This window comes from Amborella trichopoda, chromosome 10 (assembly GCF_054954075.1).
Source record: "Amborella trichopoda isolate Santa Cruz 75 chromosome 10, AtrichopodaSantaCruz75HAP2 v2.0, whole genome shotgun sequence".
Taxonomy (NCBI): domain Eukaryota; kingdom Viridiplantae; phylum Streptophyta; class Magnoliopsida; order Amborellales; family Amborellaceae; genus Amborella; species Amborella trichopoda.
Window position 1 is genome coordinate 31,428,131 of NC_142345.1, and position 21,195 is coordinate 31,449,325.

The 21,195-nt window shown below is 37.3% G+C and overlaps 1 protein-coding gene across 5 annotated transcripts in view; it reads left to right on the plus strand.

Annotated features, from left to right (window-relative positions):
* LOC18429784 (calmodulin-binding protein 60 A) overlaps positions 1-19,367 on the plus strand; it is a 55,222-nt gene extending 35,855 nt beyond the window's left edge. For all 5 annotated transcript variants that reach the window (XM_011623470.3, XM_020664610.2, XM_088848698.1 and 2 more), the window contains 3 exons: positions 16,867-17,027; positions 17,891-18,094; positions 18,291-19,367. In XM_011623470.3, the coding sequence (XP_011621772.1) occupies positions 16,867-17,027; positions 17,891-18,094; positions 18,291-19,004 (1,079 nt within the window). In that variant the 3' untranslated portion in view covers positions 19,005-19,367. The remainder of the gene's footprint in view (positions 1-16,866; positions 17,028-17,890; positions 18,095-18,290) is intronic.
* Positions 19,368-21,195: the final 1,828 nt, after the last annotated feature.

The following is a 21,195-nucleotide window of genomic DNA, read 5'->3' on the forward strand; positions in this document are numbered from 1 at the left end:
TCTTGATTGTGGTTTTTTGAAGAAAAACCTTGCAATGATAACTTTTGTATAACCTAGTAGGATCTACGATCTTGCAACATTTTAGGTACATTACACTCTAGTATTTGGGCTTAGTATGCTAGTTTAAGTACCGGATTATCAGAGTTAATATGCAAGAACACAAGTTTTTTTAAGTTTGGACTTATATGATATAATTGGGTAGAAAGTAATGAGTATAAGTTTGGACTATATGATATAATTGAGTAGAAAGTAATGAGTATAAGTTTGGACTATATGATATAATTGGGTATAAAGTAACGAGTATATGAGCAGAAAAATAAAGCTTACTAAATAACTTTTTTTTAGAACTGTGAACCAAATAACAATTAATGTGCTATATGATGAAAGGATGTTTCTTCCATCATGACTGAATCCTCCTAGACATGATTTGTTGTTGACGCAGAGATGTGGCATTGGCACTCTAATCTTAAAGGGTGCTTGGGGTTTAGAATAAGTTTCTGCAATATAACCTAGGAATGCTTGAGATGGATGAGTGACAAGACAAAGAGGGATAGAATTCGAAATGACCACATTTGGGAGAACCTAGGTGTGGCTGCGATAGGCGATAAGATGGGAGAAAGTATACTTAGGTGAGTTGGCCATGTGTAGTACAGACCCAGTACAACACTTGAGAGGTGTGAATTAGTTCTAGTAGAAGGCTTAAAAAAGGTAAGGGGTAGGTCGAAAAGGACATGGTTGGAAGTAATGAGAATAGATATGAGAACTTATCGGCTCAGTGTGGGCATGACCCTTAATAGAGCATAATGGCGGGCCAAGATTCATGTAAACCACCCCAAATAATTGGGAAAAGGCTTTGTTGATAATGATCATGCATGTTTAATCTAGTCAAATGGGACATTTTGCTTAACAATCAAGAGTGGCTTGGGAATCCCTAAGACGAGAGAAACCAACATGGCTTTGTTAGGAAAATGGTGGTGGGGGCTCGCTAATCCCTAAACATAGCAGCACTTGTGGAAGCAAGTATTTATGTTCAAATATGGTTATGCAGTTTATTTTTGTTATGGGAAGCCCTAGCACCTTACATTGTTGTTCGTCGATCGGAAGGGTCTAAAACTGACTCAGTTCACATTAAATCAACATGGCCCCTATTTGCTTGGAAGTAAGAGTATAGTTTGATTTTGGAGACCACCACCATGTCCTACTATGAGTCTAACGGGGTGATTGTGGTTTGATGCCTGATTGTTCCACAAAATTTGAGAAATGATGAATCCTCTTTATTTTCCAATATCTCCTAGCTACTCTCAGTTGGGTATTTCATATCAAGCCTTGGTGAAGATGTGATTGTATATCTTCTAATCCCTTTGGAGAGTTCATGGTATGGTTCTTATACAAAGCTCTGATTGCCCAATTTCTGTCCAGATCAATGGCATGTAAACCTTGGGCTATTCCTATTTTGCTTGGAGGGCTATTCTTATTTTCCCTGGAGTGAGAGATTTTTTATGTCTTTCCATTCAAGAGAAGATTCTTCCAACTGATCACCTCATTCATAAAGGTATCATGTTCCCAAAGAGATGTAAATGTGATACTGAACCCATTCAAACTTTGCCTTTTACATTGTGACCTTGTTCAAATGATCTAGACCCACTTCCTCAAGCTGTTTGATGCAGAATTCCAAAAAGAGTTGGGCGGCACCAATGCGCCCGGGGCAGTCCTGGCCACCCAGCTCTTAGACGGCTGCCCAGCATCCAGGCGGCCTAGAACATAAGTTGAAGAAGAGGAGCAAGGTGCAGGGGAATATGAGTATGCATCATAAAATATTAAAAATCTCATGATCCAAAAGTTCCAAACTCTTGTATATTTGTAATAGATAGACTACTAGCACAAACAAAAATAAAATATAATAGTTTCCAGCAAATAACCAATAAAGTATTAATGCAGGCACAATCCATAATCCATACTCCAAAGACCATATTCCATGCTCCATAGTTCATATCATTCCATAATCCATATTTTTATACAATGATACAACCATACAAGCATGCACATTAGAGTAGATAGTAAACACTAGAAAATAATAAAATGAAAATATATAGTCTAAGACTTAACACCGAGTCGAGTGTCTTCAGTCATCATCTGAGAAAGTAGGTTAAGCCTCATCATATGCCTCGGATTTGAGGCCATCATCATCAGAGTGATCTCTCTTCAACATAACTCTCGTTCATCTCTGTTTCTTTCGAATCTGCCGCTACCTCCTCTTCTTCTACCCCTTTTTTACTCTGTGCAAATGAGGCCCTAGCAGTTTTGGCTGCTCTACCTGATCCCTCCTTTTTCTTGCTTTTTGTGTTTTACTGAACTCCAATATTGTTTAATCTTCTCCCTAGTAGCCTCAGAGACATTTTTACACGGGGCAACATCCCCCATAATACCGACAAGGTGTTTCTTGAACCAGTAAATACCCCTATTAGTATCCTTTCCACAATAATTACACTTTATACAATTTTTGTCATTCGCATTCAGGTTATGATCATACTTCCAACCTAGATCACCATTTCTAGAAGAACCTGGATAACATATATCTATATAATAAGTCTTCTTTTCTTCCTTTTTTGGTTTTACTAAATTCAAATATTATCTAATCTCATCCCTAAAAGCTTCATGAATCTTTTTACAAGAAACAACATTCCCTTTAATACCGGCTAGGTATTTCTTGAATTGGTTAATACTCCATTGGTATCTTTTTCATAAAAATTACACCTTACACAATTTTTATCGTTTGGTTTCAGGTTATAACCATACCTCGAACCCAGATCACCTCTTCTAGTGTAACCAAAAATAGACCTATCCAAATGACAAGGCTTTTGTTCCTGTTTGTGTTTTATTTAAGTCATATATTTGCTTAATCTCCTCCCTAATATCCTCATCTGTATCCTTTTCACAATAATTGCATCTAATACAATTTTTATCCAAACGATTTGGGTTATAGCCACATTTCCAACCTGGATCACCCCTTCAATTTGATTCTTAAGAAGACATCTCAAAATAATAGAAGCAATCTAAAAAATAAAATATTTCATTAACTTTGATTGCTCGATCTCCAAACTTCTAACTCTGAGATGTTTTCTAATGTCAAAATCTTCTAAACCACCATTTAATAGAACTATAGAACCTCCAAAACTAAATCTAACATCAATGAATGATGTTTAGATCTATTTTTCGTAACTTTGAGAAACCCTTCGATCCTATGAAAATCACAAAAATCTAGTTTTTTGAGGTTTTTCTTTATCTCTAATGGGGTTTAGGTTTCAAATGAACCTAAAACCCACATTTATCCCCTTTTATGCTTTAAAAAGAACCTCAAAATGCCCTTCAATGAGGGGCATTTCTGCCTCTTGGCGCGATGCAGGCCCTGGGCGGCTGCCTAAAGCTAGGGGTTGGGCGCCTGCCTATGTCACACCCCAAGTTTTATAATACTAGAATTCCTGATATGTGACAGTCCATTCTTAACGAACAAAAACAAATTTGAATTTTTCACTAAATATTACATCAAAACAAAATTTCCACTTAACTTCCGATTTGTACAGCGTTTACTTCACACTTATAATTTGCATGAAGATCTATATGTATATACAATTGTAATAAAACAAAAAAATACAAAAGGGAATTCGTCCATGACTATAACCTTCTTCCAAGTACTTTTGCTGTACATACGAACCTTGCGGCTGCGATTACCCTGAAAAACATTTGAGAATAGTTTGATGAGTTTGACTACTCAGTAAGCGACCATCATTATCCCCACAAATCATGTTTAGAGAGTGTAAATATTTTCTAAAAGAACACATATTAACCAGAATTTTGACATATTGATGTCATGTATTCTAATATATGCTATTAGACAGATTGACTTCTAACCTTACACATATCCTGTATTCCTTATTAAACAAAGAAAATAAGCATAATACATCGACCATATGCACATGATCATATCAAAGATCATATTACTGCAATCAAGTATCAGATGTGGTTAGACAAGTATTTACAACAACAGAAGTCTTGCAATAGAAGCACTAACCTCTGGTTCCAGGCCTGGGTTTCAAGGTTAGGACTTTTATTATCCCACAAGATGAAGCACCACCATCGGGTAAATCCGTTGTGTAGTACCTCACACACACACACACACAATCTTAGCTCGCATTGGGGCTTTTGATAGCCACTGGCCTTGCAAGACACGGCCCTCTCATGTGCCCTTTTGGCGAGAGAGCGTTACACTACCAAAGTGGTTCCAATAAGTAGTGCCTCACATAAGTTTTGGGGGTGCGACCTCCCAAACACAATCCAATCCTGACTCTCATCCTATCATAGCAAGTAAGGATAAATCACGACTGTCGACATAAGTATCTCATCATATCATAACAGAGGCATGTCTCCATGCGCTCATATTTTGTTGATAGCATGTTAACATGCACACCTATCTTAGTAGAAGCGTGCTGCTATGCACGTGTATCTTATCAGAAGCATGTTGCCATGCACACATATCTTTTTAGAAGTATGTTGCATGCACACATATCTTATCAAAAGCATGTCTCATATGTAATTGCAAGGAACCTCAACATTTCTATGCTGTACATATAGTCATGAGGGGCATCACGATGTCACACTATCATGCATATAAATTCAAAAGACCTTATTATGTCAAATGCAGGATATATATATCAATGTAGTAGCTGTCAAACAACAATGCTTTTCCATAAAATAATTCAAAGTAATTACTTGCTCATAACACTTGTACATAACCGGTGCATATAACACGTATAATATTTGTATATATATAACATTTGCAGTAACTAAGATTTATGCTATAGATATTATACTTATATATGGAGATACGTAAAACTTATAGTTTCAGAAATATTATGATTAAATGCCGAATTATTTCTAGGAATACTATAGGAATATCAGTTTTCTTCAAATAATGATTTTACAGGAAAAATGAAGCCACTTACCTATGGGTCACTTTGAGATGAATATGCTATTATCTTTGTTGGAGTAGAACCAAAATCAAAGGTGTTTAGGTAGAGAGAGAACCGGTTGATGGCTTAGTTTATGGGCTGATGGGGTATTTATAAGTGTGGGACTCAACGTATACTCGACACATGGCATCCATGTGTCATTTTTAAGGGCCACCTCATGCTGTCAAGAGACACCTCATATTGGTGATTGCCACCTCGTGGCATCTTGAGACACCTCATATTGGCGATTGCCACCTCGTGGCATCTTGAGACACCTCATACTGGTGATTGCCATCTCGTGGCATCTTGAGATACCTCATACTGGTGATTGCCACCTCGTGGCATCTTGAGACACCTTATACTGGCGATTGCCACCTCGTGCCATCTTGAGACACCTCATACTGGTGATTGCCCCCTCGTCTCATCTTGAGACACCTCATACTGGTTTCCTTACCTTATAAATCTTTTGATGCAAAAATGTGTCAACTAGAATGATGGTCCCATGGCGTGTTATAACACAATGGACCATCATTTTAAGTCATTCATGTATATAAATTTTTATTTATTTATTTATTGTTGTTATTATTATTATTGTTATTGTTATATATATATATATATATATATATATATATATATATATATATATATATATATATATTGGGTCATCACAGCCTAGCTGGGTGCCCTAGCGCTTAGGCGACATCCTATTTTGGTTGCCTAGGCCTAGGCGAGGTGCCCGGCCCCTTTGGACTACCTTGGCGCTGGGCAGTCCGCCTTTTGGAACACTGGTTTGATGTACTTTTGGTGACAATAGCCTTTAGTTGAAAGCCTCTTACGAACATAGTTCATTTTAGCCCTCTCCCAAAGAGGTAATTTATTCTAGCAAATCAAGTGGCTACACTCAAGGGAGTTTGGGTAGAATGTAAACAATGAATATTTGTGTACCATTATTTAGTAGTATCATGGCAAATGCCATTAGTTGGGTAGGTTCAAGGAATGAATTTTGGGGACTATCGGGTTTTTTTTTTTTGAGTAATTGGAAGATGGTAGCTTAGTCATATTCCCATGACCTTAGGTCTCACACCTCCAATTGGGTCCCTCCAGCCATTGGTAACAGAAACTCAATATCAATGGAAGTTCTTTTGGCAATCCAGGTACAGCTGGTTTTGGATGTGCATTTTGTGACAATTGGGTAATGTCAATCTTTCATTCCTGGGTTTTGCTGGCACCTGCCATGCAAATGCCTCCTGAAGTGCTTGCACTTCTTAATGGTGTTCAGCTCTACAGTCCTGAGTGGGGGCCACTACAGATCAAAGAGGATTCAGCAAACACAATACTTAGGGATCCCTGAAAGCTAGGTATCTGCACGGCTCAACAGCTTTTTTGTAGAAACTGCATTTTTGTGGAAACTTTTGATAGATTATGGGGAGTTCATCTATCCTTCACTCTATCTGAAGGAATCAAACCAATTAGCTTACTCTCCCCCAGGGAATTATTGACCAAAACTGTGATGATCGCCAACTAGCTCACACAGACGGACACTTTTTTATTGATCAGAGTGTACCATTTTGTAACAAATTGTAGTCATTTGGGACAACACATTTTGTGAAAATTAATTCAATCGATGAAAGCTAATCTACCTTCAAAAACAAATATGTGGCTTTCTGGATATCTACAGATTTATAACAAAATGGCCATAGTTCTCAGCATTGAAATGCCAATTTCATTAAGTACTGTACAGGGCCAAATTAGTTCACACACAGATGTTAGGGCATAGTGCCGTACTATGGCACTAGAGTGAGCTAACACTTTGCACTCTTCCATGTTACAAGGTTGCCTCCATTGAATGTGCAATACCTTGTGGCTGAACAATGGTCAATAGCATGACCAGACCAATTTACTTCAGAACAACAATAAAGAATTCCTATATGAATGAACTTCTTTCCCTGGCTATGACTTGAGGTGCGAAAGAGTGTATAAGACAATTGCCATGCTAGAAGTCTAAGGAGCATGCATGAAGAACTGTATGGCAAACATGATGTCTGGTCATGCAATGATAGGGTGGATGAGTCTTTCAAAGAGACATTATCTCTAGTGGCTGCCGAAACTTGTCATCAGGTGTGAAGTTTATCAATTTGAGTATCACTTGGCTTAATAGCATGCTTACTGGTACCCACTTAAAAATGGTGAAGAAATGTATTTAGATTATTCAGATCTATGAAAGATCTATACTTAGAAATGTAGATATGGCACTTGATGAGCTAAGGCATCGTTCTCTTGTTAGAACAACAATACATGAGTTTTTCTATTAGAAATGCAGAGATGGCTGATTTGGTGCTATGGCTCCAATTTGCATTCAAAATATCTATGCAAAATGGTAAATGTGGGGCAAAAGCGAAAACATAGTAATGAGATCTTGGTTCGTGGAACGCAAATCTGCATTTGTGTTACTAAGGTCTAGGAGATAGGTCGTCAGTTCTTGCGTTGTAGCTCTGATACCATGAGAAAATGTTGGTGATAGGAGTTTGGGCCAGAGCAAGAAAATGCAGTGAAACAATGGCGTGAATTTGAAGGATGTGTTTCACTGTTTTTTCTTTTATTGATGTATTGTAACCGTGATGATTTCCCTGGAAATATTTACCTACTACAGAGCAGTCCAATATACAGGAAAATTACGTGTTATAAAGAACAATGTAATTCTACACTTAACCCCGCCCCCCTCCGCCTTTAAAAAAATAAAAAATAATAGTAAATAAAAAAGAAAAGAAAAGAAGAAGAAAAAACACTTAAATTACTTGTTATAAAGAGCAATGTAATTCTACACTTAACCCCCCCATCCCCCTCCCAAAAAAAGAAACAAAAAAACAAAAAGCGAAATACAAACATTTGGTTGAATGCAGTTTTGATAGTAATACAGTTATTAGCATATAGTGAGGCAGCTGCAAGAATGGGAAAACCCGGAGTTCACACAATATTCGGCTTTTGCAGATAATTAATTGTGGTGGAACATTGGAACATTAATGTTTCAGGAATGTACCTCTGCAACAAAGTCCATTGAAACTGATGCATGAAGATAGAGAATGGCATCTGATACCATGTACATTGATAATAATCTGTTATTTTGCAGTCAAGTGAACGTGAAAGCTATCAAAGAACTACTTAATGAGAAGTGCTTGAACAATATTCCGACATAGTGAAATGAACCAAACTCACATCTAGGAGCCTGCAAAATAGTTGGATCATAACCATGAATACTTGGCATTAAGTTCCAAAGGATCATCAATCACCTCCATGTTTGTCAGATTGCTTAGGTTGTCTAGATCTTATACATTATCTAATTAGTTTGACACCCATTGGAGGACTTTTGTACTTTACATCCCCAATATTTATGTCATATTTGCAGAATAATTTATTTAAAACTGTGTATGAAGGATATTCATCAAGGGCGTATTACCATGAAGTTAATTTCCTACTCTCTAGGTCATCTACATAGAATAGTAAAAGTACACGTCTCATGGGAATATCACTTGTGAAAAAGTAGTAGTAGTTTCCACTATTGTGATGCCCAACTTCAGGATAACTTTAACTTCTCAAATCAGGCACAAGGTGTTTGCTTTAGGCCATACGATGCTTTCCATCTGGATCATCTACATAGGTCCCCAAGTATGCTCCCCTTGGGTTATGAAAGTCTTTGCCACCATAGTGATCCCCAACATTTAGGGTAACATGAAGCTTCTAAAAGTAGGCAGTGGTGCTTGTTAACACCATACGATGCATTTTAATTTGCATACTAGTTTATTACATGATGCAGCGGGTGCTTCTTAACATCCATGTGTAAGATATCCCAATATTGATGCCAATGGTGAACAGTTAAATCTTTTTGCCACTGGAGCAAAGGTTTTCTTATGCATGTAGCATTGGCCTACTAATTGTGCTGTCTATTGTTTCAAAGTGCTATTGGGCTTTAAATTTTGTGTATATTTATTGAATGAAATATTTTATATTGGCATTAAAGGTATCAAGTCGTGCATCTGTGTTGTTCAAACGCTTGGTAGTCTTCATTTATGGCATTCCTCCAACATATATATTGAACAACCTATGAATAAGGAAAGGGTAAAAGTAGCATCTGTGGAATATATAAAAAAGGAACATCTTATATTATTATTTGTTGATAGTGCGTCTTACATTATATGTAGGAAGAGAGAGGTGAGGATCTGTGCATTCATGTTCATATGCAGTTGGAGGAGAATGGTGTTTTAAATTGTGCATTTGATGAACTGATGTACAGGGATGGGTGACTGAAAATTTCTCAAGAAAGTAAGGCAATAAAACTGGTGCTTGAGAAAACCAAAAGGGAGGAGTAGTGGGGGAAGATTTTGAGAGGGTATAGAAACCAAATTTCATACACTTGGAGTACAACTATGTCAAAATCCAAGACAATACAACTTGAATTTTACACAATACACTTAAAGCTCAACTTACAACTTGAAGTTACAGTAAGGTTACTGTGATTACAATGGACAAATGATTTCAAAATACACTAAAAAATAGAGGTTACAACTCAATTATGGTGCCTTGTCCATCAACAAAACAAACTACTCAAGGAGATCATCAAACTACCTATATATGAGGTGCTTTTGAAAATTGTGCACCACTCAAAATTACAATACAATTTTTGTTTTGGCTGAATAAAATTACAATACAAAATTATACATCAATGGACTTCATAAAACTCAGTATAACATGATCCCCAACATAACAATACATATATGCTCAAGTATAATGCAACATGTCTATGGGAAGCTGATTAGAGCTCTCGCGGGGGAGGGGGGGGGGGGGGTTTGGCGTTGGGTCTTAGCTAGGTGTCATTGGGTGACATGTGACAACATAACACAAAATTTGGCCAAATTAATCATCTCAATAGTGGGAAGCCAAGCATCTACTGATATACACTTATAATATAGAAGGATTTGCAGAGATTAAATGATCAAATCAAGTGGAAACATCGTGGGAGAGATCGAGGCTCTTAAGACACAAAACCAGTTCAATTAAGTTCACAAATCGAGCCACATAAATTCAACATAATATCCTCTCATGATAACAACAGTTTGAGGCATCAAGATGAAGGTCTAATATATTGATTTGGTCATGAAAATCTCATAAAAATATCGGTAAAAACTGCTCCAAAAATCGAGCCACATAAATTCAACATAATATCCTCTCATGATGACAACAGTTTGAGGCATCAAAATGAAGGTCTGATGTATTGATTTGGTCATGAAAATCTCATAAAAATATCAGTAAAAACTGCTCCAAAATTCATAGGTAAAAGCTCATGGAAACTAAATCTTTTTGTGCCTGGATGATGCTTTCAACTATATGGATCAAGAGAGAACAAGTTATATTCAAGAGATCAATGATCTAACATTAAAATGATGAAGATAGCTTTCTGTAATTAGAAATTTACAGCAACAAGAATCAACTAGAATCAAAGGAAATTGAAGAGATCTTACTCAATTGATGAAGGCCTTAGTACTCGATCATCCATGACTTGAATTTGAGCTTTGGATCACCATTAATGGAGTCATCAAGGAGCTTTAATAGAGCTTTCTCTCACATCATCTTCAATCTAACTTTTTTAAAGAGAGAAAGGAAAGAGGAGAATGCTAGGAGCATGCCACTTTTAGGGGGGAGAGAGAGAGAGAGAGGAGAGAGGGAACTCATGTAAGGTATTTACAAGCTTCTAACCATTAACTGTGTAGATATTTCGAGATTGATGAATCTAAGCCCTCCATATCATCAGCCAATGGCTACAAAGAGAGCTTGATCCTAGCCCACCATCATGCCATCAAGATGTGTGGTACGGATTTAAAACTTTTATTCGCATTCAATTCACTCCAATTCCCCTTGTTATTAAAATGCCCATGTTTTTTATATTTAATTAAACCAAACACCAATTTGGAGGGCATACCCTTATGGTAATTTGTCAGAATTCCAGCAAAAAGCAAAATTAAAACGTTCCCTCCATTTTATAAGAGCATGTGGGGCTAATGAAATCATTCCACAAAAGCTAGGTGGTTAATTGCATAATTACCATATACCCTTAGGGTTAGGCTTGTAAGTACAAACCCTATGCCCCTTCTAGAAGCCTCACATGTGCAAAAACCCATTGTTTTTCACATTTAACATTTGTTCAAAAATAATTTTTTAGAATCACAATATTCCCTAAAATTCCAAAATATAATGCCCTTCACTTAACATAACAAAGCATAAAAGGACATGGGGGTCCCTGTGGGGGTTGACATCACCACCACGTCATCCTCCATGTGGGGTGACGTGGGAGCCCCTAGGCCTCCACTTGGACACCCATTGGCCATTTGGGTGTCCCATGTGGGTCCCGGGGGATTGTCCTTAATTGTCATTTCATTCAAACAATTTCATAAAATGCTTTTTCTTGCTCAACAAAATTCGGAAAATTTTTCAAAAGAAATCCACAAAAATCATTTTAATGATTTTTTTCATCAAAATAAATCATTTTTACATTGCTTAAAAATATTTACCATGGAAATTAGGATCCTTGGAGCTGAATTATGAATCGGAGCACTCCACTTAGCTAGACCCCGGAATCCAAAGGCATCTTTTCAGTATGACCCAACACACTCATAACCCACAATGCATAATCAAGGGCTCATGATCTTAGTCTATCAAAGTCAAACTAATGAGTGAACCTGAATCCCCAAGTATAAGTAGATTTTAGGTACACCCCCAAGAGAACATGGATTCACATGGTGCGGGAGTTCCTCTGTTGGCACATGTGCATACCTCTTACCAGTGGATCCCTAGACGAGTGGCTTCCCATGCATTGTGACTATATGTGCACATACTACGAGAAAGATCTAAAAGTTACGGATTTAGGCCAGTACTCTCTATTGGCTTTAACCTTCTTGTACAAGGGTATCTTATCATAGCTCATATCACATAAACACAAATCGTATCAACCTAGCCCGTCACTCAGTCATGAGGCACAAACATAATAGCCGACCCTAACTAAGAGGTAACCCTCTACCCTTTCGGTACCTTCCATGCATATAAAATCCTCCGCATGACTCACTCGGGGTTCCATGACTCTTGGTCATAGTGCGCCAAGATCTTTGAGTCAATTCAATCTTTTACTCCCACTAAAGTATCAAAATGTCAGAATTTAAGGCCTTTAAAGTACATAATTCCAACAATCAGTTTCAACAAAATAGACATGGTTGGGGATATGCAAAGTCATTTAATCACTAGGTCATGACATCTATATCCCTTTCAGGTTTCTCCATATTATAATAAATCACATTTAACTTATTATGTTTTAATTCCAATGCGGAATGAAACAAACACAAACAAAAACTTTGAGTTTGGAGTCCCTGTTTTGTAAGATAAAGGAGTTCAGTGAGTCCCTCTTCAAGTTGAAATTCTTTGCGCAAGCATTAGAACAAAACAATCAATTACTCTATGGACTTGCAGGAAATGGATAAAAAACACAATACAGTTAAATGACTTAAATCCCCAAATAAATTTATAAATTATCATTCGGCTGACTCTGTCAGATCCTAAAATCTCTTGAAGTTGAAATTCCACCTTGGAGACTCTTTTCAGTCACTTGAATTGCTTCAACGGAAAGTCTTTCTACAGATTTATATAAACTTGATTATTTTTCGATGTTATTACAATCCAAGGTTGTTTTGATAATGAGAATGGAGAGGAGATGATGCAAGGAGGTGTAAGTGTCTATGGAATGCTTAATTCAAGCTTCCATTTTGTGGCTAATGTGCCCTTCAACAATTGCATAGTGATGTAGCTGTACATTTGAGTTTTGTAACAGTAAAATGACTAATATACAACATGAGCCATATGTGATAGAATTTGAAGAATATTCTTCTAATAGTCTTCTAACCATGCATAGGAATATTTGAAGGAAATATCGACCTTTTTTTTTTTTTATCTCCTCTGGCTATATCCAAGTCAGATTGACAACTATCACGAAATACTTTATTGACACTATATCCAAGTCAGATCGACAAATATCACGAAATAACTAATTGACAAAGTAGGATATGCATATCCATGAAAATGTTAAAATTTAGAAAGTTTTGAATTGGAACGTTGTTGCGCTCAGGAAGCATTTCACATGCTTTACAAGTTTACAAGTTTACAAGCTTGGCATTAAAAATCTTTTCAGCCGACCAGTGCTACAAAAGCTAACAAAACACAAGATCTACTCCTTTTGTGGAGTCTTGTCCTAGATGGATGTCTCAGTCTTCTAAACCATAGCTTTTGTTCAAAACATTCCTCCTAGATGGACGTCTCAGTCTTCTAAACCATAGTTTTTGTTCAAAACACTCCTCGATTCTCTAAGATTTATATAATAGATTTAGGTGTAAGGAGCAAAATTTTGATCCTTGTTCAAAAGAGAGAAACTTTCCTCCAAGTACTTGCATGTGAATGCTGAAGGGTCCATATTAAAAACCAGTCTTCAAAGAAATGGAGCATTCTGATTGCATCTGGGGAAGTAAAGATATTCTATTAAATCATTGGCAACCTTCTAGATGTCATTATGTAGCTCAGAATTTGTTTTGGCTTGGACTAAGCTTCGATGGATTATCAACTGCATAAGTTGGACATTCATGCTTTTACAAATTTTAGCAAGTTTCCGAATTGCCTATATTAAAGAATATGGCTTCAACATCTTCAATCCTTCAGCATCATCATCATATGCATCATCCAAGCCTTATCGCGACTACTTGAGGTTGGCTACATGAATTATTTTCTACCATCCGCTCTATCAAGGGTCATAACCCTAGTAAAACCATGAGTCATACCACACGTCACTACAAGGAACACTCTAACATGAGTATATAATGTTGGATTAGAATTCATAACAAGGATATGGCAAATACTCTCTATTGGCTGCCAACCTAACACAACCCACCTCCTTTTGTCATTCAAGCTTAGGACCAGCAATGGCGGAGCATCTTCGATCCTTCTTCATTACAAGCTGCTAGAAAGCCTCTAAGAGCAGTTGCTTTGCTATCATTCAAATATCAACATGAAGAACATACAGAAGTTCTTAGACTGATGATGTTTGCATTCTATGAAGTCTTGAAATTGCTGTAATATGAACACAATATCATCATTTTAGTCTTTTCCCAATTAATTGGGGTCGGCTACATGAATCCTGGTTTTCCATTTTGTTCTATTAAAGGCCATATCCTCAATGAGGCCATAAGTCCCCATGTCTTTTCGGACTACTTCTAATCACGTCCTTTTGGGCCTACCCTTGTCCTTTTCAGTCTTTCTACTTGAATTAACTTGCACTTCCTAGCAGGTGTTGTACTTGGTCGGGCCACACATGGTTAGCCCACTTAAGTCTACTCTCTCGCATTTTATCACCTATTGGTGTCACACCTAAATTCTCTCGAATAGATTCATTTTGAATTCTATCTCTTCTTGTCTTGCCACTTATCCATCTCAACATCCTCATCTCCGCCGCACTCATTCTATGGGTATATTGTTTTTTGTCCGTCCAACATTTCGCCCCATAGAGCAAAGCTGGCCTCATTGCTGTCCGATAAAACTTGGCCTTCAGCCTCATTGGTACGTGGCAATCATATAAAATTCCAGTTGCACATCTCCACTTTGCCTACCCAACTCAATATGAATATAAGATATAAGAGAAAATAACATCTCAATGCTCCGTTCTTCTGATAAGTACAAATGTGTCCTGTGAATTAATATGTGCAATACCTTAAGCAATAATACATATGTTACTCTAAGAGTAAGGAAATAAGAACCTCAAACATGTATATTTACAATCGAACAAGATTGATGAAATATATGCAGTTTGCATGAAATTGATCATGCGTTTGAAGTTTTTGCACTCATGATTGTAGTTGTGGAATGGGGGCGTCTATACGGTGCTCTTAAAAGGGTTGGTGAAGGTGGTCAGGAGGCCACATTCACTGTGTTTTTATTTATTAATTTTTTATTTATTTATTGGGTTTTCCTTTTGTGATGTTCAAGAGCCCCTATTATGCGCTTTGACATTCTGTTTACCAGGACTCTAGTCACCAATCAGATATATGGTAGAAGGAAAACAAAAAACTGCTAAATAATTTAGTTTCCTCTTCAAAATGGCATCCTTATTTCGGTGAAACAGATCTACATATCAAAAACAAGAGAGATTAAGCAGATATAGAAAATGAATGTACAAGCGACTTCAGTAGTTTTGGAGAATGTGAACCTGTAACTTGTGTCTTTACTTACTTTGAAGTTTAGACCTTTGAGCAGTGGTATTATTTGGCTCTGGACTAGGTATGGAAGAAGGCCATTATTATTTTTGTGGTGTTAAGCTTGTTGGAGAATCACATGTTAGTTCCTTTCCTGTTATCAATTCATTATTTTCCTGAAATCTTGGCTTGTATGTTCTGATATTTCATGCACATTTAATCAAGCAGTTGCTCATTGAATTAGTTAAATTGTAAAAAAGGTACTATGTTAAACCTTTTCTTCTGGTATTTATGGCATTAATACGTAATTATGATTAGGATTTCAACATAATATGTCCTAACATTTTCTTTCCTCTTGGAATGTGCCCCTGGTTAATGAATTTTCTTGCTCTTAAAAATACGATAGTGGTCACCACTGTCATCAGACTTATTCTGGAGACGTTACACAAAAAAGAAGTGAATATCCTACAGAACTAAGCATTTGTAGATTATTTACTTTCTGCTTCTGTTCCTTTATGGGTACCCCTGCGTATGATTACCCTTTTTCTTGTAATTGACTAAAAGATATGAGTTCTACAGCATATTTCTAGTCCTGATTAATTAATGTATGGATCATGCCTTTATTCATTATTGTAGTTATTAATAATCAATGTAGGTATAAATTAATGTCGATGAATGGAAGTGTAGCTAGAACGTTTCAATAATCCTAAACGCCTGGGCTGAACATAAATCTTCGATTCAACTTCTATGGTTTGACAGCTTCAAGCTGGTCTTCAATGATGTACCCTAATTGTTGAATATTCCACTGTATCTTCTGCACCACATTTTGAAAAACACATTACTCTGACCTTCCTTGACATCTGGGTTCGGTTGATTATGACATTTATGAGAGCCTGGGAATTTATTCTCTCTCATATGCAGGAGACTTCTGCCAGTTTGCATTAATTTATGTCATCGAACGAGGATCTGAGTTTGGCTATCTAGTTAGCCAATGCCCCTCACGGATTGCAAAAGCTCCTTAGCCATGGTTATTTTCATCCTGAATGACAGTAGCCCCACTTCGAGGACCTTGATTGGAAACAAAAAACTCTGCCCTTAAGCCTAATGAAAAGAACATTGGGAAAATGGAGTGGTTCGACATTTGGTGTGATTATGATACTTGTTAGATTCATTCTTCCTTGATTTCATTCCTGGAGGTCACTGACATTCTTTTGTCATGTCAATTGCACTTTCACTGACATTCTCTTGTCATGTCAATTGCACTAAGTCCTAGGGCTCCACTGGCCTACTTAATCATGTGAAATTTTGTCCAGTTTTGTTTCTCTTGCGACTACAAAAATCTATAAATATATTACTTGGTGACACAGGATATGCATCTACTGTCGCTTTCCCCACTGTATGCTTTGAGAACTGGTTTGAGATGCCCTGAGAGTTCTCACGAGGTTGTGTGCCGCACATAGGATGTGTGAAGCATACTTTCCCTATTATTTTTCTGATGGTGAAAGGTCATGGTTTGTGCCTTCATGTTTTGCATGTGAAAATGGTGGTATTTGACTTATCAACTGTGTTTCCTGCTTTATATTCTGCAGTGTACAAGAAGCACCATCCTCCATCCCTTGGAGATGAAGTATGGCGCCTGGAAAAGATTGGTAAAGACGGTGCCTTCCATAAGCGTCTCAACAGTGAGAGGATCTTTACTGTTAAGGATTTTCTAAGACTTCTTGTTATGGACTCGCAAAGGCTACGAAATGTAATTCTTCATTACCCTGATACCATATAACTTGATGGTGTTTCTGACCGAAACAACTGTTTCAAGTTTATGAAATGATATAGCTGTGGATTGATTGAATGGGGTAGAAAGAGTTATGTGCACTAATTCTCGATTTTTATTTTTTAAAAAAAAAACACTATTGTATGTGCACACAGAATTACTTTGACCCAAGCATTTAAGCATTGCTGTATTATTTGATCAGAATAATCCCTGAACAAAACTATATTCAACAGTTGAATATGGAAAAATTATGGGTAATGCATTGGCTTGAGGCAGGGCTTGCCCACCATTTGTTTTTACAAGGGGTTATCATGGATGATAGCTCCAAGACAGTAACTAGTTCATGGATGATATCAACATAATGTGTTAATGCAAATAAGTTGAAGGCACATATGCTTCTTCATGTGCATATGGTAGTCACTTTAATACCTTCTCATGCTGTGCACAACACAAATAAGAGGAAAACATAGATCCACGCATGTAATCATTACATTTGCATGAATGAGCAGCAATGGAATTGTTGGGGAATTTTTTCACATGTATATCTGAAACATGACTCTCTAGGCAGATGCGCATAAAACACAAAACCATGCCCACCTCACAGAAGCCTAACACATCCAGTCGTATATATGAAATTAAATGCCTTCTTTTTTTGTCTGTATTTGATCCTCTTCAAGCAATTTTACAAATGAGGTAGCTACCTTGGCTTCATATTCAGACTTTCTGTTTCCTCAATTTTTTTTACTCTGTGATTTTGAATTTGGTTCTACGTAACTCCTTTTAAGATTACCCTAATGTTGGAACTATGGAAAAGAAATATAATGGTGTGTCGGAACTTGCAGATCCTAGGCACTGGAATGTCTGCCAGAATGTGGGAAGTCACAGTTGATCATGCGAAGACGTGTCCACGCGATACCCAGGTTTATGTATACTATCCAGATGCTCAACCCAGGACTGGAGTGATTTTCAGTGTCATAGGTGAAGTTTTGGGGCTTCTCTCTGAAACACAATACGTGACCATGGACAAGCTTTCGGACTCTGATAAGGCACCTCTCCCTTTTATTCTCTCTCTCTCCAGCACAAAACTCCCCACCTCCCCCCCCTCCCCTCACTCCCCCCTCTCTCCCTCCTCCCTCTCTCTCTCTCTCCCTCCATCCCTCCCTCCCTCCCTCCCCCTCTCTCTCTCTCTCTCTCCCCTATGCTATACTACTTTGTAACATATATGTTTTGTGGCTGTGACAGACCCTAGTGTGCAATCTGGCGAAAGCTGCCTATGAGAACTGGAACCAAGTGGTACCCTATGACAGTTTGGCCATGCTAGATTGTTCTTCCTCATTGTATTCTCTGGAGTCACAAGCACTAGATATTCCCCATGAAAACTGTAACAAATTTGGTGGAATGGGTTTCACCAACCAGAATAATATATCATTCCCTGATCGAATATCATCGGTCTTAACCTTTGATGCTCAGAGGAGCCTTGATGATTTTTCTGTGGGAGCAGGTCTCCTTAATGACATCAATGTACATGGGTCTTCTAATTGTGCAGAACCAGAGAGGCGTCTGAGCTCACGCTCTTATGGAGACCCTGGAGAATTGTGCAGGATTACTGACCCTAAGAGGTTTGAGAAAAAATGCGAGGATCAGGCCTCATGTGCTGATGATGATCATTTACTGTATTTTGACTCTAATATTGAAGCCTTGCACTCTGAGAGCCTTGAAATGGTAGAATCGGGAGCAGACCTGGAATGTGCTGTCAGTGATTACCTGGCTATGTCAGCTCGGTCTAGGTCTGAGGCCCATAGTCATTTGGGAAGACAGTGGACAATACTGATTGCTGTATTGAGATGGGGTTTCTCGATAAAGAGAATCATTGCTTCAAAAAAGAAAGAGGGGCTAGGAAGTAGTTGGAATCCTGTAGGTGGTGCCAAGGAGAGGGAAAGAAGAAAAAAGCAATAACTAGCAGGGAACCTTGGTGGTTCCAAGCAAGAAGGTTGCGTCTTTCAAGTGGTTCTAAGGAGCTTGAGAAAGAGGCTTACAATGCAATGCAGTCAGTTGTGGAGGCGCACAATGTGATACACTGTGTTGACAAGGATGAAATTTGTATAGTGAAATGCATGTATATAAATACTTTGTACAGAACCCGGTTGGAGGTCTTCCTTTTCTCCATCAATTTTCGCTTTTGATTCAAGTCTTTTTTCCCAGTCCTGCACCATCCTATCTTCCTGCATGAGACTGTCTGTAGTTTGTCAACAAGAGGGTAAATCCCTGTGTACCATAATCCACCTTTTTGTTTTCATGAAGGACAATGTTCATTCCAAATTCTTGGTCTGAAATAACTGTGGTTAACCTGCCATTTCTCTCCTTAATTGTGTAGTCAGCCTGCTTGTTGCAAAAGGGACTGCAATGTTTTTTTTAAATTTCTGGAGCAACGCCGATGATACTCTATGCAAGTAGAAAAGCTTTTTGATTATTCAAAAAGATTTACAGTGACCAAGGACCATGAGATTGCTCTACTCTACGTGGATTATTGATACTTTTTGCCCCCCATATTTGAAAGGTATAGACCTATAGGACAGGTGGATAACAATCGAATCCTTAAAAAGGAAAAGTATATAATAAGATTATTTATATTTGGTACATAAAAATCATAATTGATCTTAACCTTTGGATGTAAAATTAAGTGGCTGTATTTATTCCATTGTTTAAGCTCAAAGATCAAAAGAAATATTTGTAAACTTAATTCAAGTTGTCAGATTTCACATTGGATGGTTATAGATGGATGTGACTTTTTTTGTAGATTTCACATTGGATGGTTATAGATGAATGTGACTTTTTTTGTTCACTGTTTTCCTTTCGTTTTTTGTTTTTTTTCACTTTGGACTAGCTTGTGATATGTGAATATTCGTAAAGGGTTTAGACTTTAGTTGCTATTCCATGAACAGACAGCCCCAGTATGTGATGTTGGCTTTTAGTGCTGTATGGACACTTTTTATTGATACTATGCTCCATTGGGCGTAGTTTACTTCGACTCCCTCGGTCTTAAGACTGATTTGGGAGGATATTTTTAATCTGAAATGTTGGAAATCACTTAAAAATTACTAGATGACTATTCTAAAAAAAAAAAAAGAACTTGAATTTTGAGTTTTTGTACATGTAGATCTCACCTATTGTCTCTATTCAATCTTAAGCCATTATTTTTTTTCAAGTGGATAGAGGGTACAATTTGTAATTTCTTTTAATTGAGGTTAATCTATGGGTTGAAGATATTACATCCCAAAATTTGGGGCCCTAACATTAAAATTCTAAGTAGGGTTTTAACCGAGGGAATACATGGACATTCTACTCCCACGGGAGTAGAATATCTTTTGGCTATGTTTATCCATTAAAATGCTAAGTGCCCAAGAGGTCGAGTGGTCCTTCCATGGTTTAACTTGACCCAACCCAAATATTGGGTATAGTATCACTTTTTGGGGAAGGAAAAGTGTTTCGCCAGTTAGCCGACTCACATATGGATGTGCGGCCCCTTCGGAAATGATCTTAAGGATTTATTAATTTAGTCCGTTATGGTCAGATTATAAACATGGAATTTTTTATTTGAAAATTAAAAATTATATATATTTTTATATGTTTTTCCACCCTCAGCAGTAGACTACGATGGTGATGAGGTTATGGGTTCCAACTCCATCCAGCCCAAATATAGAGTATAAGTATATAGAATTGTATACAATTACTCCATTTACTTTTTATACAAGGTGGTCACAATTATGTACAATCATTCGATGTGAAATCCGATAGCTTGAGTGTGTCACAAAGCTCGCAAAATTTTCCTTTGAAGTTTGAGCTTAGTCAATGAAATAAATGCAGCCATTAAATTTCACATCCAATAGTTAAGATTAATTGTGATTACTTTGTATTAAAGATAAATAGGCATCGTATACTTTTTCTAATATATTTTAAGTTATTTCACATTTTCTTTAAGTTATTTAAACACCAAAATCTTTAATGCCCCAAAGGGGTTTGATCATATACCGTTTTTGTTAAAGTGAGGTCACCTATACCCTATGAGGTGTGCTGAATGTTTTGTGAATGTTAGTGTATGTTGTTATATATTATATCTTACGATGGGGAAATATGAAGTCTGCGAATG